The 16,926-nt window shown below is 43.8% G+C and overlaps 1 protein-coding gene across 1 annotated transcript in view; it reads left to right on the plus strand.

Moving 5' to 3' along the window:
* Positions 1–484: 484 nt before the first annotated feature.
* Positions 485–16,926, plus strand: part of MAN2A1 (mannosidase alpha class 2A member 1) — a 1,212,885-nt gene continuing 1,196,443 nt past the window's right edge. Inside the window, exon 1 of the mRNA XM_078675492.1 lies at positions 485–1,062. Within this exon, the coding sequence (XP_078531618.1) occupies positions 925–1,062 (138 nt within the window). The 5' untranslated portion in view covers positions 485–924. The remainder of the gene's footprint in view (positions 1,063–16,926) is intronic.

Genomic DNA, 16,926 nt, shown 5'->3' on the forward strand with positions numbered 1-16,926 from the left:
ACAAGGGTTAAGTAAAACCATGCATAATTATTTTTATAGTTTTTCCTGTTAGCTAAAAAGCGAAGGATGGGAGAACGTAGCACACGATGACATGGACCAGTTACCAGACAGGCACATGAACTCCTCGATGAAACGCACTAGTAAATAAACTCCGCGGCAATAAGGGAGAACACGGAAGTATGCCTCCAGTTACTGAGGCAAGACAAGCATAAGAAGCTTTGACAAAACCCTTCCGGGATCTCCCTATACGCCTGCGGCTGTATCGAATGCGCACAGTTCAGGATTCTCAAAAGCCGTTGCCTCGGAACATTTTAGCCCACGTGACACGTAGTAGAGCGAGCTACGCTGTGCTTGCAAGCAGCAGAAAATCATTGGATACCTTTAACCCGTGCGCTCGAACTGCTGCAACAGGGAAGCATTGAGTGCGCGCGTGTGTTGTAATGTCTCGCGCCACACTCCGAGCTGACGCTGGCTCTATCAGAGGAATGTGTCAGCCGTCCTCCCGTAACAACCCATCTGCACGGCCCCGCCTGTAAACACACCTCCCTCCTCGCCGCCTCCAGTTCTGCCTTGACGGGTCCCGGCCACGCTTTGTCAAACTCCTCCCCGGTGTGTGTGCGTCCTGTGCCCGCCTCTCTCTCCCTTCAGGACTTAGGGGGGTGGGGGTCCCATGTTTTGTATGGCGGCGGTTGCTGCCGCTGTCTGCGTCCTTTCTTCGCGATTCATCTAACGACCTCGGCTCGATTTCTTTCACTACAGGTCTCGTGCAAGGAAACTTGTAACCCGTTTCAAGGACTAGCCGAACCAGTCAGAGCTAAAGACAGGAAACCAGGGCAGAGTGCGCTTTCTCCCAAGCGCTCTCCTCGAAACGGATCTCGGGACAGGCTCCGGCGCTGCCCCCCGCGAGCACGGACAACGGGGGCCATGAAGCTGAGCCGGCAGGTGACGGTGCTGGGCAGCGCAATCTTCTGCGTGGTGGTCTTCTCCCTCTACCTGATGCTCGATCGCAGCCAGTTTGACCAGCCCAGGAACCCCCGGCGGGAGGGTAGCGGATTCCCTAAGGTGAGTGGCAGTGGGGTGCATAGGATCGTGTTTACAGCCACATTGGTGGGTCTTGTTCCGGGGACAGTAGTGCTGTCGGTGTCCCGTGGAACAACAAAGTGTTCCTTTGATGGACAATTCGACAGACGATCACCTCATGCACTGATCCCTTCATAGTGGCGTAGCTTTTTCACAGAGGATTTCCCCCTCGTAGCACTTTTGTTATTGTGTCCTGACCCCACTGCCCCCTTTCTCCAGACCCTGTCAAAGTTACTTTAGAGCAGAAATCATCGAACAGCAGCGAGGTCTGCAACTGGTGTTTACATGGCGGCCACGTGGGGGCGACAGCAGCAGCGCTCTGCTCTGAAACAGGTTCTATTAATGTGACACCCACCGGTAGACGTGTCCCGCCGCTACTGGAGTCTCTGTTGGCCCCCGGGCGAGGGTGGACTCTGTCCCCACAGGGTTGACCCAAGGTGCGCGGCGACCGTACAATGTGGCCTTAGGTGAATGTTTATGCAGTTGCAGATTACTGAGAAGAACTCCTACAGTTCAACGTCAAGCGGGCAAACCGACCCCTTCTTTCTAAATGCTGCAGTTTGTCCTGTGTAGGCAGCCCGAGTGCTGATGCAAAACGCTTCAGATGCAAAAAGATTCGGTGTGCACAGCACTCCAGGAGCTGATGTGATGAAGTGTCTATGCTGGATGTTTTGCGCGCTGCTTACTACACATATCTATCTTACAGACCGAAAAAAATAGCAAATGTGTGTAGGAAAAATAAATGCCAGGAGCCTAAATAGACCTGCCATAGAGATGTACCTGTCCGCATTTGTCCATAGCAGTATTATTGAAGATATCCAGGTGGCTGCTGTATAAAGTAAAACGTTTAAGGTGTAAAACAAATATGGCAGTAAAAGCGTAGACCTCTCGTTTCCCAAACTTTGTTTCCGGCATTTTTTTTACTATGGTACTACAACCTGCTGTTTCACTCAACATTTAATAGGGAAATCCGCAATAGAAAGAAACACTTAAGGAGTAGAAAATAAACACGTTGCACCATGACGAATCTTACTGTTTTATGAGTTATCTAAACCCAAGTCACGCCGAACTTTAAAAAAAATGACATTTTTATTAGTAAGTGGCCCCTTATTTCCTCTCAGCCTTATTTTAGGCACGATATTCAGGTTGGCTGAACCATATCCTCTCTTTGAAGTATGTTTATGCAGTGCTACACTTTCCGTGTTTGCATATAACTTCAGCAGCAGTTACACGTTCGTGTGGATTGCACAATAGCCACATCTGTCAGCGAAGTGGTTCTAAGTGTATAAATTAGGAAAACATCTAGCATGTGCTGGTTATTATGGTGTGTAAGCGAGATTAAACTTCTTTTCCATGAAGATAGGGAACACTGAATGTGATATGTCTTTATTTATGCAGGGAGGAAGGAGTGTGTGAACAGAAAATAGATCATAGAATTTAAGGCATGGAAATGCTCACAGGCTTTTGACTATTTTAGAAATAATTGTGGATATGGATATCAAACTGATTTCTTCAGTGTTGTAATGTGTCGGAAGAAGGTAAATCATTTCCGTGAAATAACATTTTCTTTATTCGTCTTTCGTTTTTTTCTTCTTTGGCCTTGTTCAAAGTGTTTATACTTTGGCAGTTTAGGAGAACATTCAAAATGTGTTTCGCCCTATGTTGCTAGTATTGCCTGAGGCTTTTTCAAGGCCTGCTGCGGTTGCGTCAGGTTTGAGACCTGTGTGATTGCGGTGAAGACTTTATTCTCAGACTGAGTTGCAGTCCGTAGAGTTGGGCGCATGTTCATCGTGTGTGCCATGTCTTCCTTGATGTCGCCTCCCCTCCAACATGCCTATACCATTTTATAGTATTCTATGTGTATTCCTTTTGTGTTTGATTTATTTGAGGATGAGGCAGTCCTCCCCCTTATCTTTTGCTCTGTCTTGTGGAGTATTTTTTTAATTTTTTGCTATATATTATCTTTCCATTCATTTACGATAATGAGTCTGCAGATTTCACACTATCTAGGGCTTTATGCATTTCTGAGATTGCCTTTTAGAGTGTTGAGTTGTATGCCAAAGTTTTGAAAGGTGCAACGTTTCTCAACTCTGGTGACTTAACTGTGGAGTTTGTGTTCCAGTATCATCTTATTGCGTGTACTAGAAGCGTCACCTTTCACATAAATTCAGAGCTTGTTTCTCTAATGTAGTTGTGGCAAGCAAATCAAGCACCCAGATAGCCAATATTGCAACTCCTGGCTGTGTATTGCTAGTACACTAGTTTGAGTACGAAATATGGAAAACATTGGCAATAGATAAGTTGCCATTTGCAGTCGCTGAAGGCCAGGTCAACGTACCTATCGATTGCTTCTGTAAAATCTGCTAATTGATCATCCATTAATATGTGGTTTTAAGGAAGCCATTAATCTAATGTTTTTAATAATTAAACCCTCTATTGTACAAGTAACATGCCATGTTCCTTGTGGTAATTGATCGGCCAGTCTCCAATTGAGCAGCCAGCCTTTATTTTTAGAAGTCTGAGCTCAGTAGGTCTCCACACGTTCTTCAGAAGAGAATCTAGTGTCCGTTGACTCGAAAAAGTTAGTGATACGCACCTCTGTCTCAATAATATTATCAGAAGGGCCTCAAGCATGTACCATGCATATTAAAATAAAGTGATTTTAACTGACAAAGATGTTTCTCGCTTGTCTAATCAGTGCAAGACCACATGATGTGTTTTCCAACTGTTCTGGTATATGATGTTTGTATAGAGTCACATGCAGTTTAGTTATGTAAGTGCACAACAATGTATTTTTTGGAGCCCAAGAAAAGCTGGTTCCTGTTTGGTGTTGTGTATTTTTATTTTAGGTGTAGTAGGCTTCCAAAGATAAATATTGAAGCCAGGCATTGTCATAAGCCTTCAGTTCTATGGCTTTTGTAATGTAGGTCTTGTATTTTTCATTAGGCAGATGAAGTCTGCAAATCATGCCAACCTCATCTGACCATCTTCCAGAGGGAAGCCTTGTAGTGTTGAGTTGCCTCTGTGTATAGACTATCACTTTATTGCAATACAAAAATAAATAATGAGATGGGTAACCTTATGCAGTCATCCTGGAATCCATATTTTGAATGAGTCCTTGTTTACTGTCATGTACATGAGGGGCCCTTTTTACCGTTATTTGGGTGGATAAGGACTGATAGGATGGAAGGAACTTAACCTTAACCATTTTAGAAATAAGCAGATATTTTTTCCACATTCAAAGAAGGATTTGAAGAGGTAAATTAAGATATCTCTTCATATGAATCTGTTTGGACCTGGTGCTTTATTGGTTGTGAGCATAATCAAAATAAATACCTCGCCTCATATACTTTTCGTGTGACTTAGTAAACAAAGGGACAAGTTGAATGTTTGTCAAAATAATATGTCATTCGCTATTTACATTTATTTTTATCTATCATACACAAAGAGGAAAACTGATAGATATAAATTTGTGAGAAGGGTGTGTCCTGTCACCATTGGATCAAAACATTACCATATATTAGCATTGAAATTCAAGGCATCAATAAAACATTCTTCCAATCAGAGGAGGAAGGGAGACGCCTGTTTGTTGTTTTTGAAGAAAAGAGAAAACTGATCTTAAATAGTCCCTGAATTTGTCTGTATTTCTTAAGTAATAGGGGAGCTGGGACTCGTGAAAAATCACTTGATTGTGTAAGTCTCTTTTGCTCTCCTGATAGGTAGTATCCACACATTTCGGCTTTATCTTGTTTAGGGAGGGATCAAGGGGAGTTTCCGCAGGACGTTGAACTGTTGTATTGATTGCCTAAAAGGAACAAGGTAAAATGTGTCAAGTGTAAAGCCCAGTATCATTTAGAGTCAACTTGTTTGTGTGGTCAAGTAAGGACATACCTTCAAAGTCGGTCAGACTAGTGCATGCACGATGACTGCAGAAATATTTAAAAATATATAACAAATGCATCATTGCGATAATTTGTTTCAAAAGGGGAGGCAAAGTCACATTTCGTTATTTTCAAGACAATTAAAAAAAAAAGTGCATGTACCTTATTGATGAACTGGTGTTGGGTACATGTGGTTTCTTGTTCTTTCAGGGGACTCAGTTTGTGTTTAGGCAGGTTGGGGTCTGATTGTTTGGCTTCTTTACTTGTGATAGGTTGGTCTAATACATTGTTTCCTAATTTTCAATACTTTTTTTAGTGGATACATGGTTCCATGATTGGGAAATAAATTCGCCATAACAATCGAATTACTTCTGATATCAACAGTACACCATGAATCTTATCCACTAATGCCACATTTTTACACTGATACAAAAATATGTGCTAGCCAGATACAGACAGCTGTACTCTGAATGTGGTGTTCATTCATTGTTCATATAGGGGTATGGATAGGGAGTCAAGGGAGTCGAGGAGGAACAATGACCATCTTAAATCTGGTCAATTATCAAACAATGGCAACAATCTCTTTCTCTTGGGTGTCTGGCTGCTGCCCATGGCCCCCATTCAGTTCTCTGACGTCTACCACTCTGGACCGGAGTCTGATTTAATATCCTCCAAAAATACTTTTGCTACCATGGGGGTTTGTATAAGCTTAGTTCCTGTAATTTGTCTAGAATCTTTTTTGATCGTTAAAGAGCTGACCAAGGTCCCCTCCACCTCCTCCTCCAATACACCCAAAGTTGACAGAAGTAACAAGTTAGCCAACTTCTTCAACGAGAAAATTACCCGTATCCTGGCCTCCCTCCCTCCCTCCAGCCTTCCCAGCCTCACGGAAAGTAGTACTGCCCCCGAACCGACTGAAAGCATCTGTCGTCCTTCGCTTGAGACTTTCCGACCTGTCACCCCCGCAGAGGTTGAGCGAACCCTAGTAAAAATGAAAAGTGGATCTCCTCTGGACCCAGCCCCTATCAGGTTCCTCAAGACAGTAGCCTCAGTAATTGTTCCTACCATTACGGACCTTATCAACTGTTCGTTTTCCCATGGAACCGTCCCCGACAGCTGGAAGAGTGCTGTGGTTAAAGCACTCTTAAAAAAAACCCAGCTGGATCCATCGGACCTGTCCAACTATAGGCCAATATACCTACTCCCTGGCATTAGTAAAGTCACCGAGAAATTAGTAAACATCCAACTATCCCAGTTCCTTGAAACGAACAAACTGCTCAGACAATCCCAAACCGGATTTCGCCCAGGCCACGGAACGGACACCGCACTGCTTGCGGTGATTGAAGAGGCAAGGGGCTTACTAGATTCAGGAGGATCAGTGGCAGTGATCCTCCTGGATCTAAGTGCAGCCTTCGTTACGGTCAACCACCGTGTCCTTCTGAGCAGACTGGCAAATGCAGGACTTACCGGGACAGCTATCAAATGGATCGAATCCTATCTCACAGGACGCACCTTTCAAGTTTGGGATGACAGCCACCACTCATCCACCCTCCCACTTACTAGCGGCGTCCCCCAGGGCTCTTCCCTAAGCCCCACGCTTTTTAATGTCTATATGGCCCCCCTCGAGGACGTGGTAACACCATTTAACATCAAAATGGTGAGTTACGCCGATGACACCCAACTAGTCGTCTCCCTGTCCCAGCTGACTGACCATCCTGAAAACCTGACTAACTGCCTCATAAACATCCACAACTGGATGAACGAATCATCTTTGAAATTGAATGGGACTAAGACGGAGGTAATGTTACTTGGTAAGCAATGGACAACTATCCCTCCCACGATATGGCCCGATGTGTTCGGTGAAATTCCCCCCCCCAAATCTGAAATCAAGACACTCGGGGTGTGGCTAGAGCCACAACTTACGATGAAGACCCAGGCAACCAAAACCTCGGGCACATGTTTTGGGCTCATGCGTACGACTCGTAAAATCCTGCCCCTTCTCCCTCCTATGTCCAGAAAGCTCCTTATCCAGGGCCTAGTGCTGTCCCGTTTAGACTACAGCAATCTGGTCTATTTGGGAGCCCCCGAGGCTACCATCACGAAACTCCAGCGGACACAGAATGCGGCAGCACGCATGATCACCAACACTCCCTCCAGAACATCCGCCAAGCCAGCCCTTAAAACCCTGCATTGGCTCCCTGTTCGCCAAAGGGTGCACTTTAAAGCTATGTGTACCACACACAAGCTTTACAACGGTTCTGGCCCAGCGACCCTTAGCAAAATGATCACACCCTATATAGCCACCAGATCGCTACGATCTCAAAATGAGAATCTAGTCCTCATTCCCAGATTCAAAAAAGTCCGCACAGGAGGCCGTCAATTCTCCGTTCAGGCGGCCAAAGGCTGGAACGCACTCCCTCGCGCCCTCAGACTGGAATCCAACTTCCTTGCGTTCCGCAAAAAACTCAAGACCCATTTGTTTCCCAAATAACACCCCTCGGCTACCTCCCCTCTCAATAGGTTCAAGTTACATAGCGCGGGGATACCCCTGGGTCACCAGGCGCTGTAGAAATCGCTAAAATAAAATAAATAAATAAATAAATGTGAAGTATTGCTGCATACCGCAGGAGGCACTCCAGCCTACCAGTAGCAATTCCTTAACATTTTGGAGCTCTGCTTTCTTGGTATGCGTGGGTCTGCTCATGTCTAGGAAAATCCCTAAATAGTGTTCCTTATAAGGAAGCCCTTGATTTTTGGAGGCTAGTCATATGGCCATCTCCCTCTGTCTCAGAGATCCCATTTCAACCAAAACAATACCAGTGTCTGATGTCGCCCCTTTGGATCCTACTGACCGTAGTTGGAATGCCCTGTGGGCCTCTAGCGAGAGTGCATTGTCAACTCACTTCAACTCCGTCTGAAGGAAACTCTGTACCACGTCTCCAATATTTCTTTCTACAGCCTGGGAACCCAAGGAGTCTCGAAACTGAGGCCAATAGAGAATTGTCACACCATGGAAGAGATAGCACATTTCCTGAAGTTCCCTGGACTCTGTTGCATTTCACTGGCACCAAAACTCTTCTCGGTTTTTCAGTAAATGCTGCTCGAGGCTCCCAAGTCATATCTCATGGTGGCCATTCTTCCCTGTCAGATCTTCTAGGCTGCCCTCAATTGCGGAGAATTTGTGGTCAGTACTTCAGAAATGCCCTTCATGGCTTTTAGCAACTTATGATTCAACATCTCTCCTGGGGCCAGGCCAGTCAACCGAAGGACCTCTGGCTCTCTAGACTCTCCATTAAGGATAATGGGGACCCGGTGTCCCTCAGAACCTGGGTATTAGTAATATAGAAAACAATTGGTTCTGTCGGTATAAGATATAAAAGTAAATCAACTCTACATGTATTTTCTTGGTGTTTTCTTAACTGCAATTGTTTTTTCATTTACTTTGTAAAAGGAAGTGTGAAACACATGTTCTCTTGTATTGAATACAGTTATCACAGCAATTGTATCACCAGACACTCGGCCTACTTGGGATAGCATTGCAAATAGGCTTTCTTGTCTCTGGTGAACTTAATTTTTCTGTCCTCTAGTGGCATAATAGCAAAATCTCCCTTATTCAACTAGCTTATATATGCCAGTATGTTGTCTGATGGTGGCAGTCCTCACAGGCACTATAGGCCTTGTCTGCCGTCTCTGTAGCTCTCGGTGCCGCTCACCGCACCGCCACACCAGAGTTGCCACCACAGGCTTCTTGCCTCGAGTGCCTGTTTGGGGACTTCTTCCTTGCAGTCAGACCTCTACTTGCATCCCCACCTGCTGCTGGAAAATAAACTTGCAGGCTGCAACTTCACGTTGCTGTCCTCTGACTCTGTGCATTTGGCAGCTGTACCATCTTGGAACTTCTCTTTCTGGCGAAGGCAAAGAGAACCACTTCTAGGGTTTCAGGGCTGAAAATAGTCATCTGAGGAATGGTGCCCTTTCCTCTCCACCAGCATTAGGGACCTTGATCTCGTCTCAGTCTTGCCTTGGGCCACCAATCCCGACCGCGCAGCTCTGAGGAAAGTTGTCGAATCAGGAGTTCGACTTCCCCGCATATTTCACTTTCTTCTGTGCCGTATAGTAGTTCTTCACTGAATATGGCTATATATAAGTTGTTAAGGGTTTGAATTGTTTTGCCATCTGTTGTATATAATTTGCATGATTGGGTCTTTGATCTTTTGATATACTTTTTGGTCAAAGCCATATGCTGTCTATTTTAGGAGGCTTTCTGCTTTATGACTTTTATTGTAATATGTAGAGTAGTCTGATACATATGTTCAGTAGACATTCTGGATAACTGACATTTAAGGACTAGAGTGCAACAAAATATGCATTGAGATAATTTGTTTCTGTTCAATTTATAGTGGTTTCTGTTAGAATTGTAGACGAGTCACCATAGTAACCTCCATAGAGCTGAGGATAAGTTGATATGTTCTTCTCTTATATCACAGCCTTCTCTGCCTCCCATACAATTCTGCATGTCATTATTAATTTTTTTATTTTAAGAATTTATAAAGCGCGACTGTCACCGTTGCAGGCATCCTGGCGCTAACAAAATCCAGACCGTGATAGAAAACAGAGGCAGCGGAGTATGCCTGGGGAGCGAGGCTAGCCAGGGAAAAGCCAAGTTTTTACCTTTTTCCTAAACTGCAGAAGTTCATTAGTGGCCCTAATCTCGATGGGGAGAGTGTTCTAGAGTCTGGATGCAGTCACCTGAAAGGATCTGCCACCAGCTCTGACCATCTTAAATCTGGGAACAGCTACCAATTTAGCCTCCGATGAGCGAAGGTGTCTGGAAGGAGTGTACCAGACAAACTTGGACCTAAGGGGGACTGGGCCACATCCGTGAAGAGCCCTAAACACAATGCAAAGGGCTTTAAATTGAATCCTCTGTCTAAGAGGAAGCCAATGTAGTTTTGCAAGGGCAGATAGACCATGAGATCTCCTAGGCAGCCCCAACGCCAATTTAGCCGCCGCAGATTGAACCCTTTGGAGTCTGTCCAGTAGATACTCAGGGGACCCGAGCAGGAGGGCATTACAATAGTCCAACCTGCTCAGGATGGTACATCTAACCACCTGGGCACGGGCATGGGATGGTAACAGGGGCAGAACCTTCCTGAGTGAGCGAAGGATGGCAAAACAACAGGCCGATGTTTTCTGAACATGGGTGTCCATACTGAGCCCATGGTTCAGCATGACTCCCAGGTTACGGAGAGAGTCCGAAGGCCGGACGGTAGAGCCGGATTCCAGGGCCAGAAATTGTTGGGAAACGGGCGAGGGATCTTTGTTCCAGCGCTAAAAAGCACTTCAGTTTTCCCGGCATTAAACTGAAGCGAGTTTGCCTTTAACCAGCTGGCCGTATTCCTGAGGCAGTTGTGTAAGACCTCCACGTCATATCTAGTATCCTATTATTCAAAGTCCAGTATCTTCAGGATGTAATGCATGGTGGATTTAACTGTAATGACGTGAGATAGCTGCATGTTATTTTCACATTACTCATTGCTCCTAAATAGTCCCTAAGGATTTACTAAGAAGTCATCCAGTCGTAACTAGCTACAGTGATCGTGTGAGAAATCCGTTTAGTCTCTTCCTGTTTTATAATGTTGGCTCAATGCAATAGGTATAGACCTAGTCTTGTATATCTTCCATTACTTTACTCAATAAAATCAAGGAACTGTTTTGCTCTCCTGGGGTAATGTATTTTTTATTTGGAGAACCTCGCGAAAGTCTCCTTAATTTTCAGTTCACTTTCTTGGGAGCTCTGATACTTGATGAGATAAATTGTCATCAGTTCCGTCTTACTTGTCACGAGGCATGTATATGAATATTATGGACGTCTGTTGGTAATTAGTCACTTAAATCACTACAAACCTGTCTTAATGATCACTCTGCATTATCTGCAGTTTGAACTTAGTCTATTTTTGAGTCCGTATTACCTCTTCTTTGTGGAGTAGCATGATTGAAACTGGTGCAAGTGCTCCCTTGATTTCATTCCAACGAGCTCTAATGAGATCAGATTCAGCTCCTATATTATTACAATATTTGTCTGCCATTGTGCTAATAATCCTTAGCAACATGATTTTGTACTATAGCTTCTGCTTGCAGCATGTTTTTGTACTATAGCTTCTGCTTGCTGTATGTTGTATTTTTGTTTTTCAGCTTTAATACACGTATTCTGATTACACTCAATCTTAAGTAGTGCCGTTAGCTGGTAGTGTGTGCTGGAAGTTATTCTATTCCCTCCTTACAATCTTGTCTCTTTCAGATGATCGCAGTTTCCCTGTTCCCTTTTCATATGAAGGATATCACATTTTTTAATGGGTCACACTAAGGTCTGCTTTGTGGGCTTCCTATTTTTGTGTGAAATAATATGAGCATATAACCTCATTTCCACGATAGGCCTGGTTTGGTCCTGGGTTAGTATATAGACGGAATATGTGTTAAGACTAAAAGTTTAATTGTGCATTACCACTTTTGAAGGATGCATTTATTTTTTTATTTGGTTATTGTGTGCTTGTGTCCCCTGATCGTGGGTTGAAGGATGGACAAAGTCAGTTGTAGTTTGTGTCGGAGCCTTTCTGGTCTTCCCTTCTCCAGCATTGGCTGAAACCAGGTTTTTTTTTTTAACCCCTTCAGCGCTAATGACAAGGGTAACTCGTCATGGACTTTCCATTGATTTCAATGGAAAGTCAATGGACCTCGCACACACCCCTTAGCAGCCAAGTGGTTAAAACACATTTTTATTGGTTTTCCGAAAAAGCCATGCAAACAGCTCCATGGGCATCATCTGTGGAAAATAGCTGGGAAGGGGACATGTATTACACTTATATACATTAATATTCTTGCGACCGTCCCAAAGCTGGCAGCAAGCCAAACATTTCTTCAAAGGGTCTCCAGAAGTGCCTCGCCAATTCCCCCCACCTTCCCATAGGTATTCCAACATACAGCTCAATTCATCTCCAGATATGTTACAGTCCAATGATGTAGATTCAAATAAACTCCCAATACCCATCCCAGCCTCCCGGTCCTTAAAACTCTCGAGTTTTGGCTGAAGCCATATTGGTATCATTTTGTTTGCAGAGCTTTAACAGTGTCAGTGTGGTACATGCCCCCTCCGGAGTTGCTAATTTGCAGAGGGAATAGTCCTGTGCCTCTCTGGTAAGGGTTGTATGTACAACAGGAGCAAAGACCCATCAACCGTGTTGGGATTGGGGTAGGAAGTATGATATTAACATATAATATCCCAACTGGTATTATTCAAAGGCAATTAGAAATGATACGTATACAACATTATCAAAAGGATGTAAGGAGACTCTTTTTGGTTATTGCATGTGCTCATGGCATCACTTTATGTAGAAATTTAAGGAAAAGGGAAGGAGAACAGGGTAAGTGGCAGTTGTGACAACACTGCACTAAACAAATAAAAACAATAGAGATCAACCCAAATTGTACTTGGTGCTAAGGGTGTGTGAGTGAAGAACACGGTAGCGGCACAAGTGACAATGTGATCAGCGAGGTTAGTGCGAAGTGACTGGTGCAGAAATATATACAGTGATTAAATGACGAAAAATGATTCCAGGTAGCTTGAGGAGTACATTTCTATTTGTATTGTTCATGAATCACTTTATATGAAGCGCCTATGATCGTGCCGGACGGTCGACGGCGTTTCGATCCACTTGAATCGGGATCTTCTTCAGGACTGGGTTGGTAGCAGTGCGGGGGCGGCGTCTCAGTTAGTGAAGTCCGGAACGGCAATCACGGGTGGGGGGGAAGAGGCTCCAATGGTTCTAGGGCTGCGGTGTGAGAGCGCAAGTTGAGGTAATCACGGTAAAAACGGCATGGGTCTGGTATTGAGGGAGCAAATCCGCTGAGAAGGTCCGAGTACCGATCCAAGAGTGATCGGTCCTGCGAGAATGAATCTCTGGAAGGAGACGAGCGGCGTGGCGTTTGGTCCGGTTTGTGAGGCAACGACAAAGGATGGACAAAGTCTCACACCGCAGCCCTTGAACCATTGGAGCCTCTTCCCCCCCGTGATCGCCGTTCCGGACTTCACTAACTGAGACACCGCCCCCGCACTGCTACCAACCCAGTCCTGAAGAAGATCCCGATTCAAGTGGATCGAAACGCCGTCGACCGTTCAGCGCGATCATAGGCGCTTCATACAAAGTGATTCATGAACAATACAAATAGAAATGTACTCCTCAAGCTACCTGGAATCATTTTTCGTCATTTAATCACTGTATATATTTCTGCACCAGTCACTTCGCGCTGACCTCGCTGATAACATTGTCACTTGCGCCGCTACCGTGTTCTTCACTCACACACCCTTAGCACCAAGTACAATTTGGGTTGATCTCTATTGTTTTTATTTGCTTAGTGCAGTGTTGTCACAACTGCCAATTACCCTGTTCTCCTTCCTTTTTCCTTAAATTTCTACATAAAATGATGCCATGAGCACATGCAATAACCAAAAAGAGTCTCCTTACTTCCTTTTAATAATGTTGTATACATATCATTTCTGATTGTCTTTGAATAATACCAGTTGGGATATTATATGTTTATATCTCTGGTAAGGGGGCACAGTTGACATTGGCCCCATGCTATGCTCAGCATGGATATCAGAATCTACAACAGTATGATATCCAGATATATAGATATGATCTCCTTCACCACACCCATAATCTTAGTGGAAGACCAGACTGTTCCAGTGGTTATTCTTGACTGAGCTTTCAGGACCTAGACATTCATGTCCCGGTATCTATAGTATACATGGTACCCATGTAGCTCTCCTATGTGTGGCAGTGAATTTCATTCTCAGCTTCCAACCTTGGACATTGTGTCTAGAGACAGCTCCCAATATCCTGGCCTAAGAAGCCTTTTGTGCCTTAGGCAGCTCTTCGGAATGGTAGTTAAACAAGCTATGTGCCGTTTTCTTATGGAGTCCTCCCTTGGGGTTTCTCTGGTTTGATGCTTACAGTAAAATATGATGAGCATAGGCCCTCGTCAGCCAGAATGTATGTTTGCTACATGTAATGTTGTTAGCGTCAGTATCTGGGGTCATGGAAGGCATTCTCCGACTTTGCAAGACCTTCAGGTTTCATCTAGATTCCTAGCCTTGCCTGTTTTTACTACTGTGAGGCATAAGGAAGAATAAGGAGGGTCCTTTGACTACTCTTAAATACATCTTTATTCTGCTTATCAAGTGAGTCATCGAGAAACTCCCCAGTTGGAGCTTGGAGAATCTCTGCATTGTGCACTGGTGGATATAGGAAGCTTTTTTCGTGAAGGACACAAGGATACTTCTTACTAATCCCGGACTCCAGCCACTTTGTTCTTGGTCATGGAGGTGAGGATGGACAAGAGGAGACCAAATGAAGGCTGAAGGAGTGAGCGCAAAAGTCATACATTGGTTAAGAATTAGAGGATTGTGATTGATCCCAGGATTATAGGGGTGAAATAAGTAAAACAAGGTGGGCCTGCTGCTTGCAGAGTGAGACCTGCTCTACTTGCATATCTGAAAGGTCTATTGTTATTGTGAGCCATGAGTGGATGGAAAATAGTAGCCACAGCATGGGCAAAGAGCTCATGCAGGAATGGTACTAACCATCAATGAAGGACCAGTTTAGTTTGCATGCGTATTCAAAATAACGCAGACCAAGCAAAATTAATATACAATCGCATAGAGCATTTCTAACATAAGAGATTGCTATTAGAAATATTTTTATTATTTACAGTATGTGTTGTCATGGTCACATACGTTGCCTGGTCATCTCTTCTTTAATTTTTACTTCTCTTTTGTTTCTCTGAGTTACACTTATTACAGTTTAGAAAGGTGATTGCTCTACCAGAGTTTTGTTAATATAATGCAGCTTGATAGCAGTGTCGGATTGTGCCATAGTATTGGACATCTCTGATTCAGCTATAGCTTCTCAGCTGTTTTCTGTGTTATGACTAAGCAAAATCAAACACCCTAGAAACAGTAAACAAAGGTGACGCCACCCTGGTGAGTGTTAGAGTGTTTGCCATGTTGATACTGTATTTGCAATGTTGACATTGTATTTGCATTGTGGCCTAATTACTCCAAAACTATTCACTTTAACTGGCAGAGATGTTTGTACCTTTTGAGATAGCATTGGGAACATGGTATAGCAAGAGGTTGCTAATGTAACTGTTGAAATGAAAGGAAACAGATGCTTAGAAGGCGCACTGCTACCCCAAGCGGCATCCTGGAGCTAGTCTGAAATATAAAACTACTGTACCTGTTATCCTTACTATTAAAGAGGAAGCTAGAGCAGTAGAAGCTGGAAGAAGGAACATACGTTAAAGAAAATAACCAGGTCTTTAATATCTTTCTAAATGTGTTCTCATTCTCTTTCTAAAACAGGGAGCTTTTTCCAAGCTTTGGCTGCTAGAACCAAAAAGGATCTCCCACCTCTAGTACGCATTCTGAAATTAGGAATGCTCAGAAGCTTAGTATTGGCAGATCTTAAGGTCCTCTGCGTGACATAGTGTTTGCATCTGTCACTAAGATACTTTGGTGCCAGTTTGATAAAAGGCTGTAAAGGCAGTGACCAAAGATTTAAACAGGTTACACTTCTGCATAGGCAGCCAGTGGAGTTCCCTCAGGTGATGCAGTATTCCGGCGACATAGTTTCAGCACAAGTCTTGCAGCATTATTTTACCGGATCTGTAATCTATCGATTACATATTTAGGTAGTCCCAAATAAAGAATTTTGCAGTAATCAAATCTAGAGGTTATTCGTTCTAGAACCTCTCTCTTCCGAGCTAGTAAAGGAAGAAAGCAGAGGACATGGTGAATTTGACCCCTAAATTCCTTGCTACTGCAGTGGAAGGAGGGAGGTTAGCAAGTCCATCAGGCCACGAATCCAAAGCAAAGAAAGTATTATTTCTCTAAAACAGGAGAATTTTGGTTTTATCTGTGTTGCACTTCAGATGGATGTTTTCCACTTTAGATGGTTGTGTTCCATTCAACAAGTGACTTGGTTAAACCAGGGTTCTAAGCTCCATTCAGAACATAAGAAATTTTAATCTAAAGATAGAATTAATTGAGCATCATCTGCTTATGAAATTATAGTGATCCACAAAGATTCATTAAGGGAGCCCGACGAGGTGATGCAAACATTAAACAATATTGGGCTGACAGATGAACCCTGCGTGACCTGAAGTTTTAAGCAGTTTGTATTGAGCATCCGTGACCACCTGTTTCCTGTTAGCAATTGTTGCACCTGACAATGGCAATGTAAGAATGTGGATTATTTTTTGGGGTGGACGATGGCCTACCTCAAGCTATAATCGCAAGTTTTGTTGGGGAAACATTAAAGTTACTAAATTAACCTGTACTCCAACCCCTGGTAGATATGTCACAGAGCAGACCGTCTTGCATTAGGGTAATGTGTAAGGTATTTATGGAGTGCTAAAGTAGTAGTAACGTCAAAAGATCAAGCAATAAAAAGCCCTAACTGAATAAGAACAATAGAGAAAACTTAATGAACATAATGAGTCCAAAATGTCGGATCCATAGGTATGATTTTTTAGAGCCTTAAGTGCAGATAGTGACACAAAGCTCAAAGCTCCAGTGGTGGTCAGAGGTGTGGTAGGTTGGGGCCTAGGGGTGATTTGAGTAGAACCGTAGATGTTGGAGCTTTTCAGGGAAACTGATCTGAAATTCAGGATAATGCCATGAAACTGCTGGTAAGGGTACTTTTCGTGGTAGGTTCCCTTAGCTCTGGAACTCTAGAGAAAATGTTTTTCAAATTTCCTGACTTTTTCCTAGTGCCGAAACAACTACAGGAGTACTCCTCCACGTCTCTCAGGATCTTAAGGATGGCAACCAGAGACTGGCACGAAGTTCAGTTCAGGTTCCCGTTGCCACTGGTCAGGTCGGATGGGGATTGTTGGGAAAAGGCCT

Source organism: Lissotriton helveticus, chromosome 2_1 (assembly GCF_964261635.1).
Source record: "Lissotriton helveticus chromosome 2_1, aLisHel1.1, whole genome shotgun sequence".
Classification (NCBI taxonomy): Eukaryota; Metazoa; Chordata; class Amphibia; order Caudata; family Salamandridae; genus Lissotriton; species Lissotriton helveticus.